This window comes from Centruroides vittatus, unplaced genomic scaffold, assembly GCF_030686945.1.
Source record: "Centruroides vittatus isolate TY-2023 unplaced genomic scaffold, ASM3068694v2 contig_1035, whole genome shotgun sequence".
In the NCBI taxonomy this organism is placed as follows: Eukaryota; Metazoa; Arthropoda; class Arachnida; order Scorpiones; family Buthidae; genus Centruroides; species Centruroides vittatus.
This window is the reverse complement of record NW_027120673.1, coordinates 209446-228563: the sequence shown is the minus strand read 5'-3', so window position 1 is coordinate 228563 and position 19118 is coordinate 209446. Positions and strand designations below refer to the sequence as shown.

General features: G+C 33.0%; 1 protein-coding gene across 1 annotated transcript; it reads left to right on the top strand.

The window, feature by feature from the left end:
* Positions 1 to 515: 515 nt before the first annotated feature.
* Positions 516 to 2315, top strand: LOC136969013 (uncharacterized). Its single transcript, XM_067263090.1, has one exon. It carries the CDS (start codon positions 516 to 518, stop codon positions 2313 to 2315), a length of 1800 nt encoding a protein of 599 aa, XP_067119191.1.
* Positions 2316 to 19118: the final 16803 nt, after the last annotated feature.

Genomic DNA, 19118 nt, shown 5'->3' with positions numbered 1-19118 from the left:
AAAGCTTGAGTTCTTGACAGATTGTAGAAAATACAATGTCTTTCCGATGTCGATTTGGAGATTACGTCTACCCCATGGATGTGCCTCTCTAATCCCTAAACTAAGAGCAGTATGCCTACGAAAAGCCATCACGGCGTCCGTGATGGCACGTAGGCCATCATGGGCGTGATGGGCACGGGCGCATCACGGGTAAGCTCCACACGGCGTCGAACATTTTACTTAATTAAAGCGCTCATTGAACTTGAAAACGAACTGTATGAGCAAGGTCCACATGTCTTAACGGAAGTTAACGCCCGTGTTGTACACCTAGCTACGCAAGTGAAAGACAGACTAAAGACGAGGTATGGGGAAAAAAAATGAAATGGATAAGAAAGCACCAGGATACTCGTTCTAGAACGCAGATAAACCATACTATTATATGCTGGGATAATATCACACTTCCCACATACGTGAAAGAAGCATGTAAATATGGCCCTAAATACGCCCCGAAACCTAAACTCACACTCGGAAAAATCATGCCGGAAATCGAGCAGGCAATAGAGGGACTCAGCGAGATCAAGAAAGAAACGTTTAGATGGGAAGTCGCGTTCAAAATCAAGCATGCAAATAGTAAAAAAGACAGCGACCCCATCTGGTACTATATCAGGAAAACTAAAGAATGGCTGAAAGCTAATAATATTGTGCTCACAAGGGCAGATAAGTCAAAGGACTTAGTGGTCATGAATAGAAGTACTTATGACAACCTCATGCTAAAATACATAAAAGACACGCAGTGTATTACAGCGCATCCAAGTGCAATAGAGAAACTACAAGCAAGGATTAAAAAATTTGCCATCACACCGCTGGCTAAAGAACTGGGTCTGACAAAAGTCGTAGTCCACTCTCCCTCGATACCTAGGCTATTTGGGTTCGCCAAAACTCATAAAAAAGATAAGGCATTAAGGCCGGTGGTAGATAAAGGATGCGCACCCACAATCTTACTAGAAAGGTTGGTTAACGGCTTCGTTAATAAATATTTACCCCAGAGCCCTTACAGCATAAAACAACCCCTAGACCTTCTACAGAAAATGGCTAACATGAACCCGCAAGAAATTAAATATATGACCGTATTAGACTTCAAGGCTCTGTATCCCTCTGTCAAGCTGGAACCATGCTTCTGTCATCTAAGGGATTTCCTGTTAACCGTGATCAAGTCCCCAGAAAAGAAGAGAAAACAAATACTAGAGATGGCGCACCTAACCACATTCTCATCCATCTTTAGCTTTAATGGCATCGCTTACACGCAACAGAAGGGTGTAGCCATGGGTAGCCCCCTGGCAGGTACTTTATGCGAGATGGTCCTAAGAACTCTGGAGAATGCACTCCTGCCAAAATATGCAACGCAAATCCTAACATATGCAAGGTACGTTGATGATGTGGTTGTTTTCTGGAATGTCAAACCCAACTTACACCAATTCATAACGGACATCAACGATAACAAATTCGGCCTCGAGATCGAACTCGAGCAAGAAAATGATAAGCTTATACACTTTCTAGATTTATCTATACAGCTCGACAGCCAAGGAGCTTTCCGTACTAAGGTATACAGAAAGCCTACTTACAACCCAATCTTTATCCCATGGAACTCGCACGACCCGCCGACGTACAAACTCGCAGCATTCCGAGCGCTCGCGGCACGAGCACACACACACTGTAGTAGTACCCAAGACAAAAACGAAGAGATGAACTACATCATTAAGCTAGCTCAGAAGAACGGGATCAGTCCTAAAGCTGTCACTAGCGAGATTACGACACGCAATAAGGAGCGAAACCTCCTAAATACAGAGGAGTTTACATTGATGGAATACAGAGCGGAACTGGGCAGCATCTATAGACGTATAGGAACTGCCACAAACAAAAGAATAATATATAAACGGAATCCCACTATATACCAGCTGCTAAGAGCGGATAAAGACGCCATGGACACTAACTCCCTTCCGGGGGTTTACAGGATCCCTATTACGGACACACGGAGGCAAAATAAGCTATTTTACATCGGAGCCACCAGAAGATCACTCAAGGAAAGGCTGGCGGAACATCAGAGAAATATAAGAAGCGAACAACCATGCACAGCGTTGGCGACTTACGTCCTGGCAGATCCCCAAGAAGTCCAAGCTGAATGGGCCCAAGCAAGATTAGTACAAACAGTTCGCAACGTAAAGCACCTCCGTTATACAGAAGCTTGGCATATCTGCAAAGCAAGCCAAAAAGGACAATCTATCAACTTCAGAGAGGCTAGTAAAATATCTGCAGCCTGGCGCTCAGGCGACATGTAAACCTCAGAAAAGCGGATATGCGGAAGCCTACACAAGGACAGAAACCGTAGTTTTTTGTCTCTGCACAGCTCCTCTCCTTCCCTATGTTCTGTGCGCCGTTCGGCTTGCACCATAGTTTATGTTTGTATTTTATTTTTAATGTCTCCAAGGAGCATATTACTTTTTATTGTCTGTTATTTATTTTTATTTTATTCTCATGTAATGTGTTATTTAATACGCATCGATGTAGAGATGGCGCACGCAATTCTCTTTAGAATATTTTTAAAAACGTTCCGAAGTTTGTTCGTTTTTGCAGATTTTCGTTGTGTTCGAATTTTTTTGGATATTTCCTGAAGAAGGTCGTTAAACACGACCGAAAACGTTCGTTTGTACCGAATAAACACGGCTGCAAATTTATAAGGTGTCATGAGTGTAGTGTTTTAATAAGATATGCAGTCTACGATGAGTTGTTTATTTTAAAGCAGTTTCTTTATGAATCATAATAAACTTTAATAAGTAATCTTGAATATGTACTGTACATTAAATTTTACAACAAATTTAGATTTAAACATCTATTAGTTCTTTCATGTTTCTTCTGCTATTTTTCAGATTAAGATAAGGCCATATGACTGCAATGATCATTATTGTGAGAGATTTCTTTGGTATGTGGAAAAAGAAGAAACTTACTCTTCTTGATTTTGTGCTTGAGTACAGCATAAACTTCAGAAACTATTGTTATGTTTTTCATCTCCATCTGTATTTACAATGTATTTTATGCACATGAATTTTTAACCTAAATTCATTTTAGATTTTTAACTCATGGTATGTTGCATGACATCTCAGAAACACAACAGCACATATTTTTCAACATTTTTATAAAATTTCTATTTTCTTAACTTTTCAACCCAGAGAACATCACTGTACACTTAATTACAAAAACATAGTTACTTAGGCTAGAGATCCTATTATCTTTTATTAGTAAAGTACAGGTCCCATCTTTACATGTATATTATGATGTTTATACAAGCTATTATGTACTGTACTTTGTTTTTTCTCACACATTAAAAGCCAGCTAGATGAATGAACAGTTTACTGCAGCCAAAAAGGATCTGGTAGGAATCCCAGTCAAGATTACTGCAAAAATTTTCTGTATACAATCCAACAGTGTGTTGTTCTCCACTGTACACCCATACTGCACCAGTGGCTAAAGTGGATTTGATTCCTAAACACTAGTACTAGTACTAATACCTTGGTTTTCGTTGATTTTTTTTGCGAAAAATTTGTCTTGGTTTTTGTTGATTGCCTCAGATTTCATCGACGTGCTCAAGTGACCTTGCTGCTAATTTTGCAAAAACAAAGGATGACCCATGCGTTTTCCGGCGCAGTGTGGCATTATTTCTCATTGTGTGAACATTACCCCACAACAGCCCACCATTGGCCAATGGTTCCATCCCCTGAACACTGGGAGTTTGGTCATAGGTTCGCGCTTTGCCAGGGTGGGCTGGCCACGTGAAGTTTTCCGGGTTTTCTACACGTCTGTGACGCCTGAATAGGGGCCAGTTATCCTTAAACGGATTTCCCGGAAGGCATTATTCCCCACGATACGACCATCATAAATGCATACAACTACTATTATATGAAAATTACATCTCACTTTACCATGGAGTGGTATAGGCTAGAAGCTCATGTCCAACTGGCTTCTACAAGACAAGACATTACCACGCATGTCTAGCTGAACAATTCCATTGCTTTCATCTTAATGCTAATTATCTTATCTTTAATCTAATGCTAATATGTTAATTTCGTACTGCTTTTAGTATTTAACGCTATATTAATTCTCTATAAAATGTGTTTTTGGTATGTATTTTGAAGTGTCTAGAATGAATTAATTGGATTTACATTGATTCATATGGAAATAATTGCCTCGGTTTTCATTGGTTTCGGATTTTGCCAATTATTTTGAGACGGATTATCGATGAAAACCGAGGTATCACTGTATTTGGCTCAGGTTCTCACTTGGGCCAACAAGCTGGCTCATGAAATTTTCTGAGTTTTCTTCATGTTGATAACACTGAATATGAGCCAGTTTCCCTTAAAAGACCTCCCAGAAGGAACACTCTCTCGATAGCAGATTGTGTTGCATATGACTATCTAAAACCAATCAATCAATACACTCATGCATTGACAAAATCATTTGCTTTCTGAGTGGTTCATACACTACTTAGTTATGTTTTCACATAACATACAAGCTATCAAGAAAATCATAAAACATAAATGTTAAGACATCTTTTTACAAATGCAAAGTCAATCAACTATTGCATAATACAGTAGTGAACCGAAAATCGGAATCAATTGGGGACTGGGGTTGTTCAGATTAGGGATTTGTTCCAATTATGGATTATGTACGAAAAAAATACATTAACCTGTCCAATGTTCAAATTTTTTCTTCGTTGTGTGTCGCTTCATGTTGAATTTTCGTTGATTTTAAGCCCAATGAAAAGTTTTATAATAATAATCGAGGCTATCATAATCGTTAAAAATTATTTCTGCATTTTGTACAAACAAAATAAATATATTGAAGAATATAAAAACATGAAAATTATACTTTAGAAGTTAATTTAGTATCAAAAACGTTCGATTCAGCACGACACAGTCCGACTGAAAATCGTGCCGATTACCGGCGATTCCGATTACCGGGGTTCCGATTTACGAGTCTCTACTGTATTTTGTAATGTTTGGTTGAATAATAGTGAAAACATACCAAGCATGAAATGTGTTATATAGAGGGGACAGTTCCATAGGCGATGCAAACATATTCATTTAAATAATAAAAGCTATTTTCTGAAAGTGTAAGCATGTTGCATGTAAATATGTATAAAACTTTGATGCAAAGTGGACTTTATAGGGAAATATCTTTTTGATTTCTAAATTTATCGATTGTCCATTTTCTAAGAAATTTCTTTAGATACTGATTAAAAAGTAGTTTTCATACTTCACATTTTAACAATAGTAAAATTTAAGGTCGGAGTTGGTGGAGTCAAAAGAATTTTACCAACTCTGACTCCACAACACTGATTAATACAGTTTAAAAAGAATATACAGTCAAATCCATTTATAGCAATATTTAGCAGAACAAGAAAAAATATTGTTCTAGGAAGAGTTATTGTTATAATTAGAGTTTTTAAAAAAGTATTTCCTTTCTCATTGGACTACAAATGGTCAAGTTGGACTACAAATACAGTAATTTATACAAAGGCAAATAATAATAGAACAGTAAAACATAATATTATAAGTCTCTTCTAGTACAAGACTTCAGTTATTTTATTGCATATTATTTATACAGCATTTGTTAAACATCAAAATCAGTCAGGACCTGAATCTTCCTAAGCAAAAACAAACTAAGTAAAACTAAATCTAAACTTAGCTAATTATAAAATATAATTTTTTAAAAAGAATGCTTTTTGTAATTATTTTAATGAGTGTAATTTGTAACACCAAGACATCCCTGTACAAAATTAACTTTTTCAACCAACTGGATATATATATGTGTGTGTTTGTTTGTTTGTGTGTGTGTGTGTGTGTGTGTAAAGAACCACTCAACAAAAACCTTGAAAATTCCAGAAAATAACTTTAAATGTTTTTGATCTTAACTTAGATTTGCATCAGATCAAATTCAATGTTGAATTTGGAATGCCCTTCAAAGAACCCCACTGATGTTACAAATTCTTTGTGATATCAAACAAATCCTTACATTTTAAATATTTTTTAACAGAAAAATGCACATTATATCATAATCTATTAATTTTATGCAGAACAATGCATTTGAATTTTTAATGGTGTTTTAATGTTTAAATTTTGTATTATTCATTGTGAAACACATATACATTCTAAAATAAAATGTAAAGTTGTAGCATTGACCCAATGCTGGCCTATTAATTGTTCTGTGGTACATTAAATTTTATGCTGGTTTGAGAATAAGGTTTTATAACTTTCACAACACCTTTCTTTCTTTTTTCTAGCACATTCTTTAATGTAACTATCATTTTCAGCCATTTTAAATGGTCTTCTTTCTTAAACAAAATAGAATGTCAGTTATAAAATAAATCAGATTGTAAATTTAAAACATCGAGATCTTGTGACATCATGGTTTGAATAAAATAAATAAATACAGTAAATAAACAGAAATAAACTTATATGTTAAAATCAGAACTGTGGAGTCAGTGAAAAAAACGTGACCCTGACTCTGATAAAATTAAATACCAAGTCATTTTATGGGCAGAGGCATTCATAGGGGTGTACCCTATCTGACACTAGAAAGAAGCCCCGGGCATTTACCCAAATACTTTTATAGTTAGTATTTTTAATATTTAACTTATATTAATATTTATTTGTATAAAAAAATTAATTGTTTACAAATATTTATTGCTCCCCTTTTTCCTCTTATTAAAATTCTACATCTACATATCTTTATTATACAGAATTTGCACTTCAATTTCACTCTTTAAGAAAAGTTAGTCCAATTAAAAAGTGTGCGATCTAGCTACTTCAACCACTTGTTTAGAAAAGAAAAATATATATTTTGATCAATTAGTCAGGTTCATTCAGAAAAATGAAGTACTTATTTAGAGCAGAGATAATAAAGGAATGATTCAAAAATATTCAATTTAATTGGGTCAAAATAATTTAAATTCTTCTTTATCTGGCATTATGGGCTTGGAGGTCCTTAGCTGCAGTCAGAATCCTTCATCTTGTTTGGTCTACAGCCTGCCTCTGCCAATCTTCAATTTTAAGGTTTTGGAGATCTTCAGTGACCCCATCTATCCACTTTTTTCTGGGACAGCCTTATCGCTTTCTCCCCATAGTGGAGCCCTCGTGAAGCTATTGCCATTATAGGAAGCCTTGCGACATAGCCTAGCCACTGTAATCTGCTGGCCTTAATCATCTGTGTGATCATGGGTTTGTCATAGATTGTCTGCAGTTCCTGGTTTGTTCTCCATTGACCACGACACCATTATCATTATAGTCTTTCACAGATTCGAAAATTTTCCTTAGTATTTTGTTTTCAAATCTCTGTGGTTTTAGTTCCTCCTGCTTTGTCATTGGACATGTTTCACATCCATACAGAATCACAGGTCTAATCAGCGACTCATATACAGTTAGCTTCTTCCTTTTACTAAGGAGTCTGCTCTTTACTATGTCTGTGAGCTCGAAGTAGATTTTGTTTCCCTTTAGCAAGCGAGTTCATATCTCCTTGATGTCATTGTTTTTGTTTATGTCAGTCCCTAAGTATTTGAAGGATTCTGTAGTGCTAAATGTTATTTTTTTTAATGCTTTTGCCCTATGGGCACTAAGATGGGTTCAGTCAGGCCCACAATGGGGTGGCCGGGTGGTGAGGGACGGAGGCTGTCATATCTGGTCAGATCACCCCAAAAAATTTCTAGGGAATTTTCAACACATCCGGATTGATCTCAGATCCCTCAGAGTGGCAGGCTACCACATTAATTGCTCGGCCATCCGGCAGCCAAATAAATGTCATATTGTCTATGGTTAGATGTTCTTTTTGGGATTCTCCCTTTTTATAAATTTAAAAATAATTTAACTACTAAACACAAATACTACAAAGAAAACTACATATTTAATAAATTAAATTACTGCCTTTTGTATTTAAAATAAATAAATTATAACAAAATACAAAGAGACTTTTAAAAATTAATAAATGTAAAATAAAAATTTTCTTTCATTTCTTCTTTCATTTAAATAAAAAAACTAAATTAAATTGAAAATTCCGGAGTCAGAGTCAACACATTTTTTCCAACTCTGACTCCAACTCCTCTGGCCAGAAATTCCTCCCGACTCTGACTCCACAGCCCTGGTTAAAAAAAAGCTTAGTGCAAAGTAAAAAATAAAAAATAAACATCACATAAAACATAAGATTTATAAAGACAAGTTTATAAATTTGTAAAGTCACATGTTGTTCTTATGGGAATGAATAAATTAACCCACTTCCTTTAGGGGATTGTCTAGGAGCGATTGCCAAGCTGGGGATAACAACTTAGCATCCTTATAATACAAAGTTCTAGTTTACTGCACATAGTAAGGTAGTTTTTGTGATTAAAACTGCTTTTATTCATTATTCAGTATTAAATATTGGAAAGTTTTGCTCAAAAACTAACATTTCAGCTAAACAAAGCAAGAAATGATAATTTTAAACACTAAACAAAACATTTAGGTGTTAAAATAACAAAAATGTACTAAATCTGACAACATTGTTCTCATCTGTATTGATGCAGGTAATGTTTGTGGTAGAATCATTGTATTAAGAGTATACCACATTTTGATTCTAAAACCAAATGATAAATTAAAATGTATATAAAATTTAATTTATTGCATTACCATCATTTAAAGAAAGGAAAATATTGTGTATTTGTAATGAAATGAACTCAAGATGTCAGATTGACCTTATAGATATGATGTCTTAGGCCAATGAGCAATATAAATTTATGCTTGTGAACCAGACCATCTAATTTGTTTAATTACAACCATTAAAACCCAAAAGGGCTGAAAGATGTAACCTATGTTCTTTTAGATATTTTTACAGTTTTCAGCACACCAAGTACCAAAAAAAGCAATTAAGCAATAATACAAAGAAGCAGAGAATTCATCAATTTTGTCATCGAAGAACTTTGTAGTATATGGCATGAGTAAAGTGACCAGATTTTAACATTTGTGAAGTGGGACAAAATTGACGGGGGGAGTGGTTTGTCTTGTTAAAAAAAATTATTCTAGAGCAACAAAATTTTATCATCAAAGAATGCAAAAATTCTATTGTATTATATAATGTAACAGTGGCGTGTCATCATTGGAAGCGATGGAAGCGCTGATTCCACCTTCCAATGACCTTCCCTTGTATTTTATAAAATATAAATTTTCATATTTTAACGTACTTTGAATTAATTAAACTGAATATTTTATTATAACTGCATTATGTATCTTTTACAAATTTCTATACTACATGTGAAAAAAAAACGATAAGATTGCTATTGTATATTCGAATAATTCGGTGGCGGAAGGAATGTTGAAACTGGGTCAGTTTCTAATCAGCCAGATTATATAGGCATTAGCACATGCGGTTTACAGAGCACCAACCTCACCCGGTTTAGCTGGTAGAAGCGACACACGCGTAACGGAGTCCAACTTTATAACCCGGACCAGTTCTGAGCTGTTAGCCGCCTGCCTGTCAACTTCCAAGCAGCCAGATTATAGGCATTGGCGCATGCGCTTTACAGAGCACCAACGTCATGGTTTAGCTAGTAGAAGCGACACACGCGTAAAGAGTACGCAACTTTATATCCCGGAGCGGTTGTGGGCTGTTAGCCCCCTGCTAGATATTCGGCCACCCTCGCCCGATTATGTGAATCATAAGCAGACTAGATCAACGGCGGGCAACCTGCGGGCCAGCTACGGCTGGCGAAAAGTTTCTATCCGGCCCGCGAGATCTTTAATAGATTATTAAATTGGAAAAATAACTATTAATTAGTTATTTTTCCAATTCTTTGTAATTTTCGAAAACGATAAAAAAAATAAATGTAGTAATTAACTTTTTATTTATTTATTTCATATTTGCAGACTAAAAAAATTACGAGTCACAAGAAGGCGTCAATTAACTACTACGGCGCGGAAAAAAACGTAAAATTTATTCTGGCCCATGTTATAAAAAGGGTTGCCCACCCTAGACTAGATTTATGAATGAATTAATATTAATGAATGAGACCCAACCGATAGGAGTTTACTGGCACGTTTTTATGATAGTTCTGTATAGTTGACAGGAGTTTAAAAAAACTCCATTAAAATATTTGATATATTTATTCTGCGTTTATTCCGCTCTCCCATCTTATATTACTTACGGATTTCAATGTTAAACCGGTGATATTACGATTTAGTATGTCCCATCTGTAAGGGGATGCAGAAAAAACGTGTACAATTCTAGTACAGTGTTAAAAATTAACTGTTACTTTGGCAGCATCATTTACAACCAAATTTAATGAATGAGACGTACAGTACATACAATGGTACAAAAAAAAGCTCTAGAATTTATTTTCCTTAAATTTACGATTTATATATCCGTTGTCATAAAAATTTGTCTTTCCACTGTTTTCCCAAGACTACAGATATTCAGGTATAAAGTAACTGGTTTCGACTTATTTCTACTTAAGAAGTGACTAAATAATTAAGAGATTAGGGAATGGGAACATAAATAAAATCCTGTTGAAAGAGCCAGAATTTTACTTCAACAAAAGCTTAACAGAACCAATCACTCGCTCAGTACAGTGGGAAACTGATTTCCGTGTACACCTGGTATTAAAATGAATTAGTTAGAAAACAAATGACTATTAAGTTTAACATAGTTAGATTTTTACAGCTACGGTGAGAAACGTTTAAAATTTACAACAGCTCTGTGGCGCCCTTGAGATATACTAGTGATGCGACAAAACAGGCATTTGACATTGACCGGTATCGGCACCCTCGGGATTTGGCACGCACACACTCACTACACACCTACCTGGACTGTCACTAGTTCCATCCATTAGCTACTCGTATCAAGATATTTGACTAAGTAGATTGTTTTAAGATTTAAAAAGTAAAGAATATTTTATGTTATTTTTATGTACGTTTCTTTACAAAGCTATATTTTAATTATAATTTTTTTAAAAGTATATTAATACAATCGAACAATACATTGTACCAGGTATGTATATCCACCACACATTTTATTTCACCGAGTAAGTTTTTATAATTTATTTTTAATTTTAGCCCTTATATCGTGGCTAGTGATTCAGAATGTAATTGTGATATTAAAAATACATTTAGAGAAGTCTACAGTTTTTACTGGCTTATCGAACAAATGAATACGAATGGACCCTAGACCAGTGATTCTTAACAGGGGGCCGCGGCCCCTGGGGGTCCATAAGAAGTTTGCCGGGGGCCGCCAAATTATGCAAAATTTCCTTCAGAATATAATAAAAAGAAAATTGATGTATAATCCGAATATCGTATTGAAAAGTGAAATAAGAAAGATAAAGTTTTCCTATTTAGTTTTTATTTATTTATTTTGTATTTCTTCCTACATACAACTTTGTTGGTACAGAAGAAATAAATGTAAATATGCTACTTACACCGCAGTATTTACTTCTTTTATTCCAAAGCAATTTTAAGAAACTATTAATGCTTGGAATTTTAAAAATAATTAGGAAAAATAGTAGGCTTTGAAAATTTAAATATTTTTGCAAAAGATATGCAAAATCCTTACGACAAGTGGGCGTTTTAGTTTTAGTTTAGTTTTAGCATCGACATTGGATCGATTTATCGACATGTTTCTTATTTTATTTTCTGTTAAAAATTAATGAGTTTTCATGTTTAATTGTGAAGTTTGAATGTTATTTAAATAGATAATGAAATAATAAAGTTATGATTTACATTTATTATATAAAAATAAAGCAATAATAAAAAAATCAATTTATTATAGATAAATTATCAAATTATCAAATATAAATTATTATTAAAAAATGGGGGTCACAAAAAAATTATGAAATAATTGGTGGGCAGCGAGTATAAAAAGGTTAAGAACCACTGCCCTAGACCATCACTGACGTGCAATTAACTGATTGCCCCTGGAAGTCGGCTTCTTACAGAAACACAGCTTCCCTGTCATCAAATGTCATGGCACGCCACTGTAATGTAATGTATGTAATGTATAATGTAATTGTAATAATTATATAAATTCTATTGTATTATATAATGTATAAACATATATATATGTTTTTTAAATTTTAACATATGTAAAATTTACAAATACAATAAATAAATAAATAAATAAATAAATATATATATATATATATATATAAGATTTATAATAGTATATATATATATATATATATATATATATATACACTATTATAAATCTTTAAAAACTCTATTCTTTTGCATATTTCTCAGTTAAGTGAATTTTTTTTAGTAGATTGCTGTCGTTTAAAATGTCATAAAATTTTTCGCAAGAATTTGTTAAATTATATTTCACACATAATATGGCTTTCAAAGTCTCAACATTTAATTGTGATTTATCAGATGTCCACACTTTATTTACGGTAGAAAAAATGCGTTCAGTTGCAGCATTAGTTCCTGGTAAGGATTTTTAATGCATTATTGTATGGAACGTAGTTTGTTTCAAAATGACAAAATATTTCTAACCATTTGTTCTTGTTGAGATTTTTGATGATGCCCAAGATTTAACCTTTTCCTTATCAATACATTTTTTAATAATGATACTTCATTGAAAGGATCATTTTTGGAAATACAGTCGAATCACGATAAGTCAACACCCGGATAACTCGACACCCTCAGTTAAGTAGTCAGTTTTCTGTGGTCTCGGCCGACTTACATAGGCATTAATGTTAAAAAACTCTGGTTTACTCGACATCGTTTAATTCGTCACCACTGGATAAGTCGACATACTTTTGCTGTCCCACACTCCGATAAGTCAACACCCCTCCTGAAAAAATGAATTCACTCCACACGTGTGGTGCAAACTCATTTTTTTCAGGAGGGGAGTCAATTATTTATTAATATATAATTAATATATTTAATAATATAATAATACATTATTATTATTAATATATATACATATTAATAAAAATGCCTTAACCTTTATGTATTTTCATGTATAAAATAATAACAGATAAACAAAAAGAAAATATACAATCTACATCAACGTCACACCAGAATCCAATTTTGCATTTTCTCATGCCAGAGGCATTAAGAATCCTTAGATGTTACTTGCCAACAAGTGACAATTGCAAAGATGATGTTTTTGAGGCATTCATGTTCGTTGAAAAAGAAAGTCGAGATAGTTAAGTGCTCAAAACAAACAACACTAAACGAATTTTTCAGTTTATCATCTACAGAATAATTGTAAATGGAGAACACAATGTTTTGTAAGTCTATGTTATTGTATAAAGCACTAGTGTATTTTATTAATTGTAGTTTTGTGGTTTTTTTCCAACTTTGCTTTAGTCAACACATCGGATAACTCGACACATTTCCACTTCCCCTTGGGGTGTCGATTTATGCGGAGTCAACTATATTACTATCTGGAAAATGTTGACTAATGTGATCGAATGATTTTTGCACATCTTTCCAATTAAGTTCTTGTTTTAATATAACCCAATAAAAATATTCAATATCATTGTAATGTACCATCCACTCTTCTAAATAATCTAAGCAGTTACTATAGAACTTTTTCATGTGATTCGTAAAATCTGCACAATTTATTGCACTTTGTTCTTCTAACTGACTTATACTATTACAGATGGTTAACTATATTTTAACAATTATTTTAATCTTTCTGTATTTCTTTCTAAATAATAATAATACTAACTTGTATTACTTTTCCTCTGAATTGCCTCAAGTGTCACTTTATTATTGTAATTTTTTATTATATAATACTGTCGAAACCAAAATGAACCCCAGCCCAACCAATAGCAATAGAATGATGCAAACCAATGTGCTTATTTTCATTAGTCGCTAGCTTTCTAAGGTCATGACAAACGAGAGCTCTGTGCCATGTAACATGCAACAAACAAAATGTTCGCTCATTTGGACAGCCTGTGAACGTGCTGCTCTGTTGTGGCAACTGCGTGCCCCAAACCATTTTCTGTCGGTCTTTGTCACGAACACACAGGGTTTTGTCAGTGCAGCATTCTTTATTTCCGATGCTCACGCACACCTTGGTAATGATACATGTGATACAAAATGATCTTTATGAATCTTTAACGTAAGACATAAGTTTATGACACAATTGACAAAAACTTAATTTTTCCAAAACTCAGAACTTTTTTAAAATGCCGCAAGATGTGGGACAAATTGTTAAAAATCAGGACTGTCCCGCCAAAAGCGGGATGTTTGGTCACCTTAAGCATGAGTTAAAAATGGTGCATGGAAAGTCCAGGCACTCACAAAGTCATGGTTCAGTAGAAAGATGTAATTAAGATGTGGAGAATATGAATAGTTCTTGGTTGGAGACTAACAATACTAATAAATGGTCAGAAAGACTACATTTTATACAACTGATGAAAAATTGAGCACATCATACTGGTATAAACTGCAGCCCCAATGAGACCATGTTTAGAACAAAGTTAAAGGTTGGTCTAAAGAGTTTTATACCTGACAAATCGTTCACTAGCACTAACATGAAAGAAGATTTAGATCCTCTTTTTAAAAAAGATGATGATGAAGAATGTCGAAGTTGCTCAGACTCTGGAGGTTCAGGTACTGTTCAATAAGATCACCCTTTCTTCTTAATTGTCAATACTGTTAACTGTCAAGATAACATTATAAAAGATTCTTCAATAATAGATCATCCTCACATAGCAATATGGCCAATGAAGTTCAAAGATCTATATTGTCTTTGTATGAAAAAAATTTAAGCCTGTTGATTTCCAGAAACTAGTATGTTATTACTACAGATCAGTGAATGACAAAGAAAAAATCCAAATAGTTGATCCAAAAATAGAAGAAAAAGTGTTGATACAGAAAAGTCATCAAACACATTTGTCATTAAACTAATTTATACTATTAATTTTAAAATAAAAGTAATATTAAACAAAACTTTCTTGTTATTTCTTCTATTGTAATTAAATTAACTATATATTACTATATTACTGACAATATAACAGGAAAATTAACACAAAAGCAATAAAGTAATTAGCATACTATAATATCAAGGTCACAAAATTAACAGGACAGCTTGAAGATATCATTATTATTTGTGATTTTTATGAGATTTACCCATAATTCTATAGTAGTCTGTAATGGTCATATCAGTTATAATGACCTTGAATTTTATTTCTCACACACTGCTTTCATTTGGCAAAAATGGAAAAAGTTTGTAGGGAAACTACATTAGATATTGGATAATTAATAATAGACCATTGGAAGTTGGGTCTATCAGAGATATTAGTAATATTGTAAGAAAAAGGAGCTCAATAGTACAAGATATTATAAAAAGATAGAGATATGTTGCATTTAGCCTATCCCATTCCATAACACTCATCTCTTTCAAATTTCCTTTAAAAACAGATAACTACCAGATTATTCACATGAAATTACAGTAGCATAAAATTTAAAGTTTTTCTAAGTATTATGCTTTTCAATTTAAAGTAATCATTTAAAAATAAGGTGTATCCTCTCTAAAAATTATCCAGTACACATAATTCATATTGCACTTAATTACAGTATTTTTTGTTCTCTCTATTCAGATCTTTGGAAGTAAGCACATAATTGCTATGGAGAACTTATCATACAAGAACAGTATTGATTGGTTATGTAGACTTTATTATATGAAAAGGAAATGCATTTCAGGCTAATCATTATGCTGATGACTGCTTTGTTATTTACAATAAAAACCTTGACAGATCCTCAAATAATACTTGACTATGCCAATATCATCCAAAATAATATATGCTTTGATATTGAAAAAGAGTATAATGTTATGTTAAACTTTTACACATCATTTTTTTTTCAATATACACAGATTCTTTGAATATTTTGACATATATGATCAATAATATAATATATAACATGCCAATATAATATAATATATAACAATATAAAATAATATAACCCAATATAATATAATATATAACATGCACTCAGTCGATACAGTAGACCCTCCTATAACACGGTAGATACATTCCGTGTTATATGAATTCTGTGTTGTACGAGTCACTTAAATACATGAGCCAATCACATCAACGGCACGTGTGCAGTTTAGGGGCTACGGCTGTTTAAAAAGTTTTCTTCCATAAAATTAACCAATTCTAGACTAATTTGACTCAACATTTCCAAATCACGTATAATTTTTTGGGAATAATCCATATAAACTATGCTATAAACAAAAAATTGTAGGATTACTTACCGAGTGCGCACCGTTCGATGACGCTATTGCTTAAACTTGTTTTCATCGTGGAGCGGTTCGTCAAACGGCGGGCGCGTGTTTCCTGATAAGTTATTTTTCTGTGAAAAATTCGCTGAACTTTGGAGACATCATTAATATAAATATAATTTTTATGGCCATTGAATAATAAATGTTTTTTAGTAGGTCCAGTGCTTGTTTAAACTCAAAGGTTTGTACAATATTCGCTATTGGTCCAGATTTGACCAATTCTGTCGTGACATGAGTCGGCGATAACGTTTTACCGTGTTATACAAGTCTCTTTTAACATGTTATACAAGGACGACACCAGCCAATGGGCCGGGGAGGGGCAAGATAATGTAAATTGATAGAGGATATGAATTGTAGTAGGTAAAATAAAAACGATTCATAAAGTTTTAATCATTTACTATGTACCGGAAAATAAATATCTTAATTAAAACATTTTTTTTTAACTTACAAGAAGCCTAAGAAGATTATTTTAATTAAAACTTAGCATTTAAATATTTTTTTTTGAATTTCTAGGGAAGGATAGCTGCCCCCTCCTGCCCCCCTTGGCAATGCCCTTGGTGTTATATGAACACAATCGCAATTTTTTCACAGTGTTATACGAATCCATGTTATATGAACCCATGTTATAGGGGTGGTCTACTGTATAATTAAGTGTATTATGTTGATATATTTGTATTTTTTGTTTATTTTATTTTTCTTTACTTTAATACATGTATTTTAATTAATTCAATTTAACATTTTTATATGTATTTGTTATTTAAACAAATTTTTTGAACAGATATGAAAATTTGAATTTCTTTTCACATAATTGTTCGAACCTGGAACCAATACAAAAAACTTCAGAAAAATTAAAACTACCTGATGATGACCTGTAGATCAGCTTGAAAATGCTTGTAAGACAATAAATATTGGTTCTCAGAAACATAAGGTGTGTGTGTCAAAGTATTTTAGACATCAGTCAACAGCACTTAATACAGTAATTAGATACTTTTCAAAAAATACCTAAAATTCTGTGACATCAGAAAAGTTATCAATTTCTACTCAAGTGCTCCTATGTATATAAAAAAGTGTATATCTATTATGTATATAAACAAATTTAAATTACATACATGTAATATAATGGACCAAAACATAGAAATAGAACATATGTATTGTACGAACGATATTTTTTAAATAAGGTCTGTTTTTTAATAAGAAGAAAAGTACTAAAAATATCATTAAAATATATTTTTTTCCATATTCTACATACTTTTATCTACTTTTCTACATAATTTCCATTTTTGTTCAAACATTTGTCATACCGCTCAACAATTTTTTAAAATTCTGACTTCAAAGAAATCTGCTGCCTGCCGCTGGAAGACATTAGGCCATGCCACTTGTCTTGTATGGGATGCTGGAGTTTTCTCAAGGTCACAAAATATACATCAGAATTGATTGATGCGCCTCTTAGCATAAAATCCACTAACAAAGTCCCTTTCCTGTCCCGAAAGACAGTTGCCATGATCTTTTGTGCTGAAATCAAATAACAGATTGTATCTCACAGTTGGTGGATGACTCAATTTTCTTAAACATTATAAACTTCTACAGCTCAGCACACAGGCAGACAATACAGCTGCAAATGGTATCTAAACATGCACAAAGCTTGCTGGGAGTGGATGCTTATGCACACTGCTGCAATCGTGTATCATTCTCACTCTCATTCACAAATGGACCTTATTTATAAAATAGCCCTCATACCTTTCAATTAAATGTCTATTCTAACAGAATTATTGATAATTGGCTTAATAATCATTCTACTAAACAAACAATGCCCTAAACACAATTAATTAATAAAAAACATTTCTAGAAAATTTACAAAAAAAAAATCCCTAAAAAACTAGATCACATCTCTAGCACTTTTGAAAAAATACAAAAAAACATTGAAATCATACAATATTGTTCTAGCCCCCACATTGAACAATAAAATATTATTGTTCAATGTGGGGGCTAAGACCAGTGGTGGATTTCTCATAGTCACACAACATGCATGCCCGGGCCTCATAAATCAAGGAAACCTCAAAATTCAGCTCTCAAAATAAAAAAAAAGTTATTTTATTTAATTATTATTTTTTCATGATAAAAATAATTAATAATTTAGCAGAATAAAAAACATGCACGTAGAATGCACACTGTAGGGTGTAGGGGTAGTAAAAATATTTAGAGGGGGCCTCAAAATTGAATTGTGCCTGGGGCCTCTCAAGTGCTAAATCTGCCACTGGCTAGAATGATTTTTTAGTTTTTAAAAAATTATTAATAATAATAATAATAATAATTTTTTAAAAACTAAAAAATCAATTAACAGGAAAACTGATATAATGTTAAATAATAATTTAGTTTATATTAATATTTACTCCTTTCTAAACTGCACTTTTAAAAATACAGTAGAGAGTCGTTAATCGGAACACTGGTAATTGGAATCACCGGTAATCGGCACGATTTTCAGTCGGACTGTGTCGTGCTGAATCGAACGTTTTTGATACTAAATTTACTTCTAAAGTATAATTTTCATGTTTTTATATTCTTCAATATATTTATTTTGTTTGTACAAAATGCAGAAATAATTTTTAACGATACGATAGCCTCGATTATTATTATAAAAATTTTCGTTAGGCTTAAAATCGACGAAAATTCAACACGAAGCGACACGCAACGGAGAAAAATTTGAACATCGGACAGGTTAATGTATTTTTTCGTACATAATAGGTAATCGGAACAAATGACTAATCGGAACAACCCCAGTCCCCAATTGATTCCGATTTTCGACTCTCTACTGTACTCACTCAAAAACC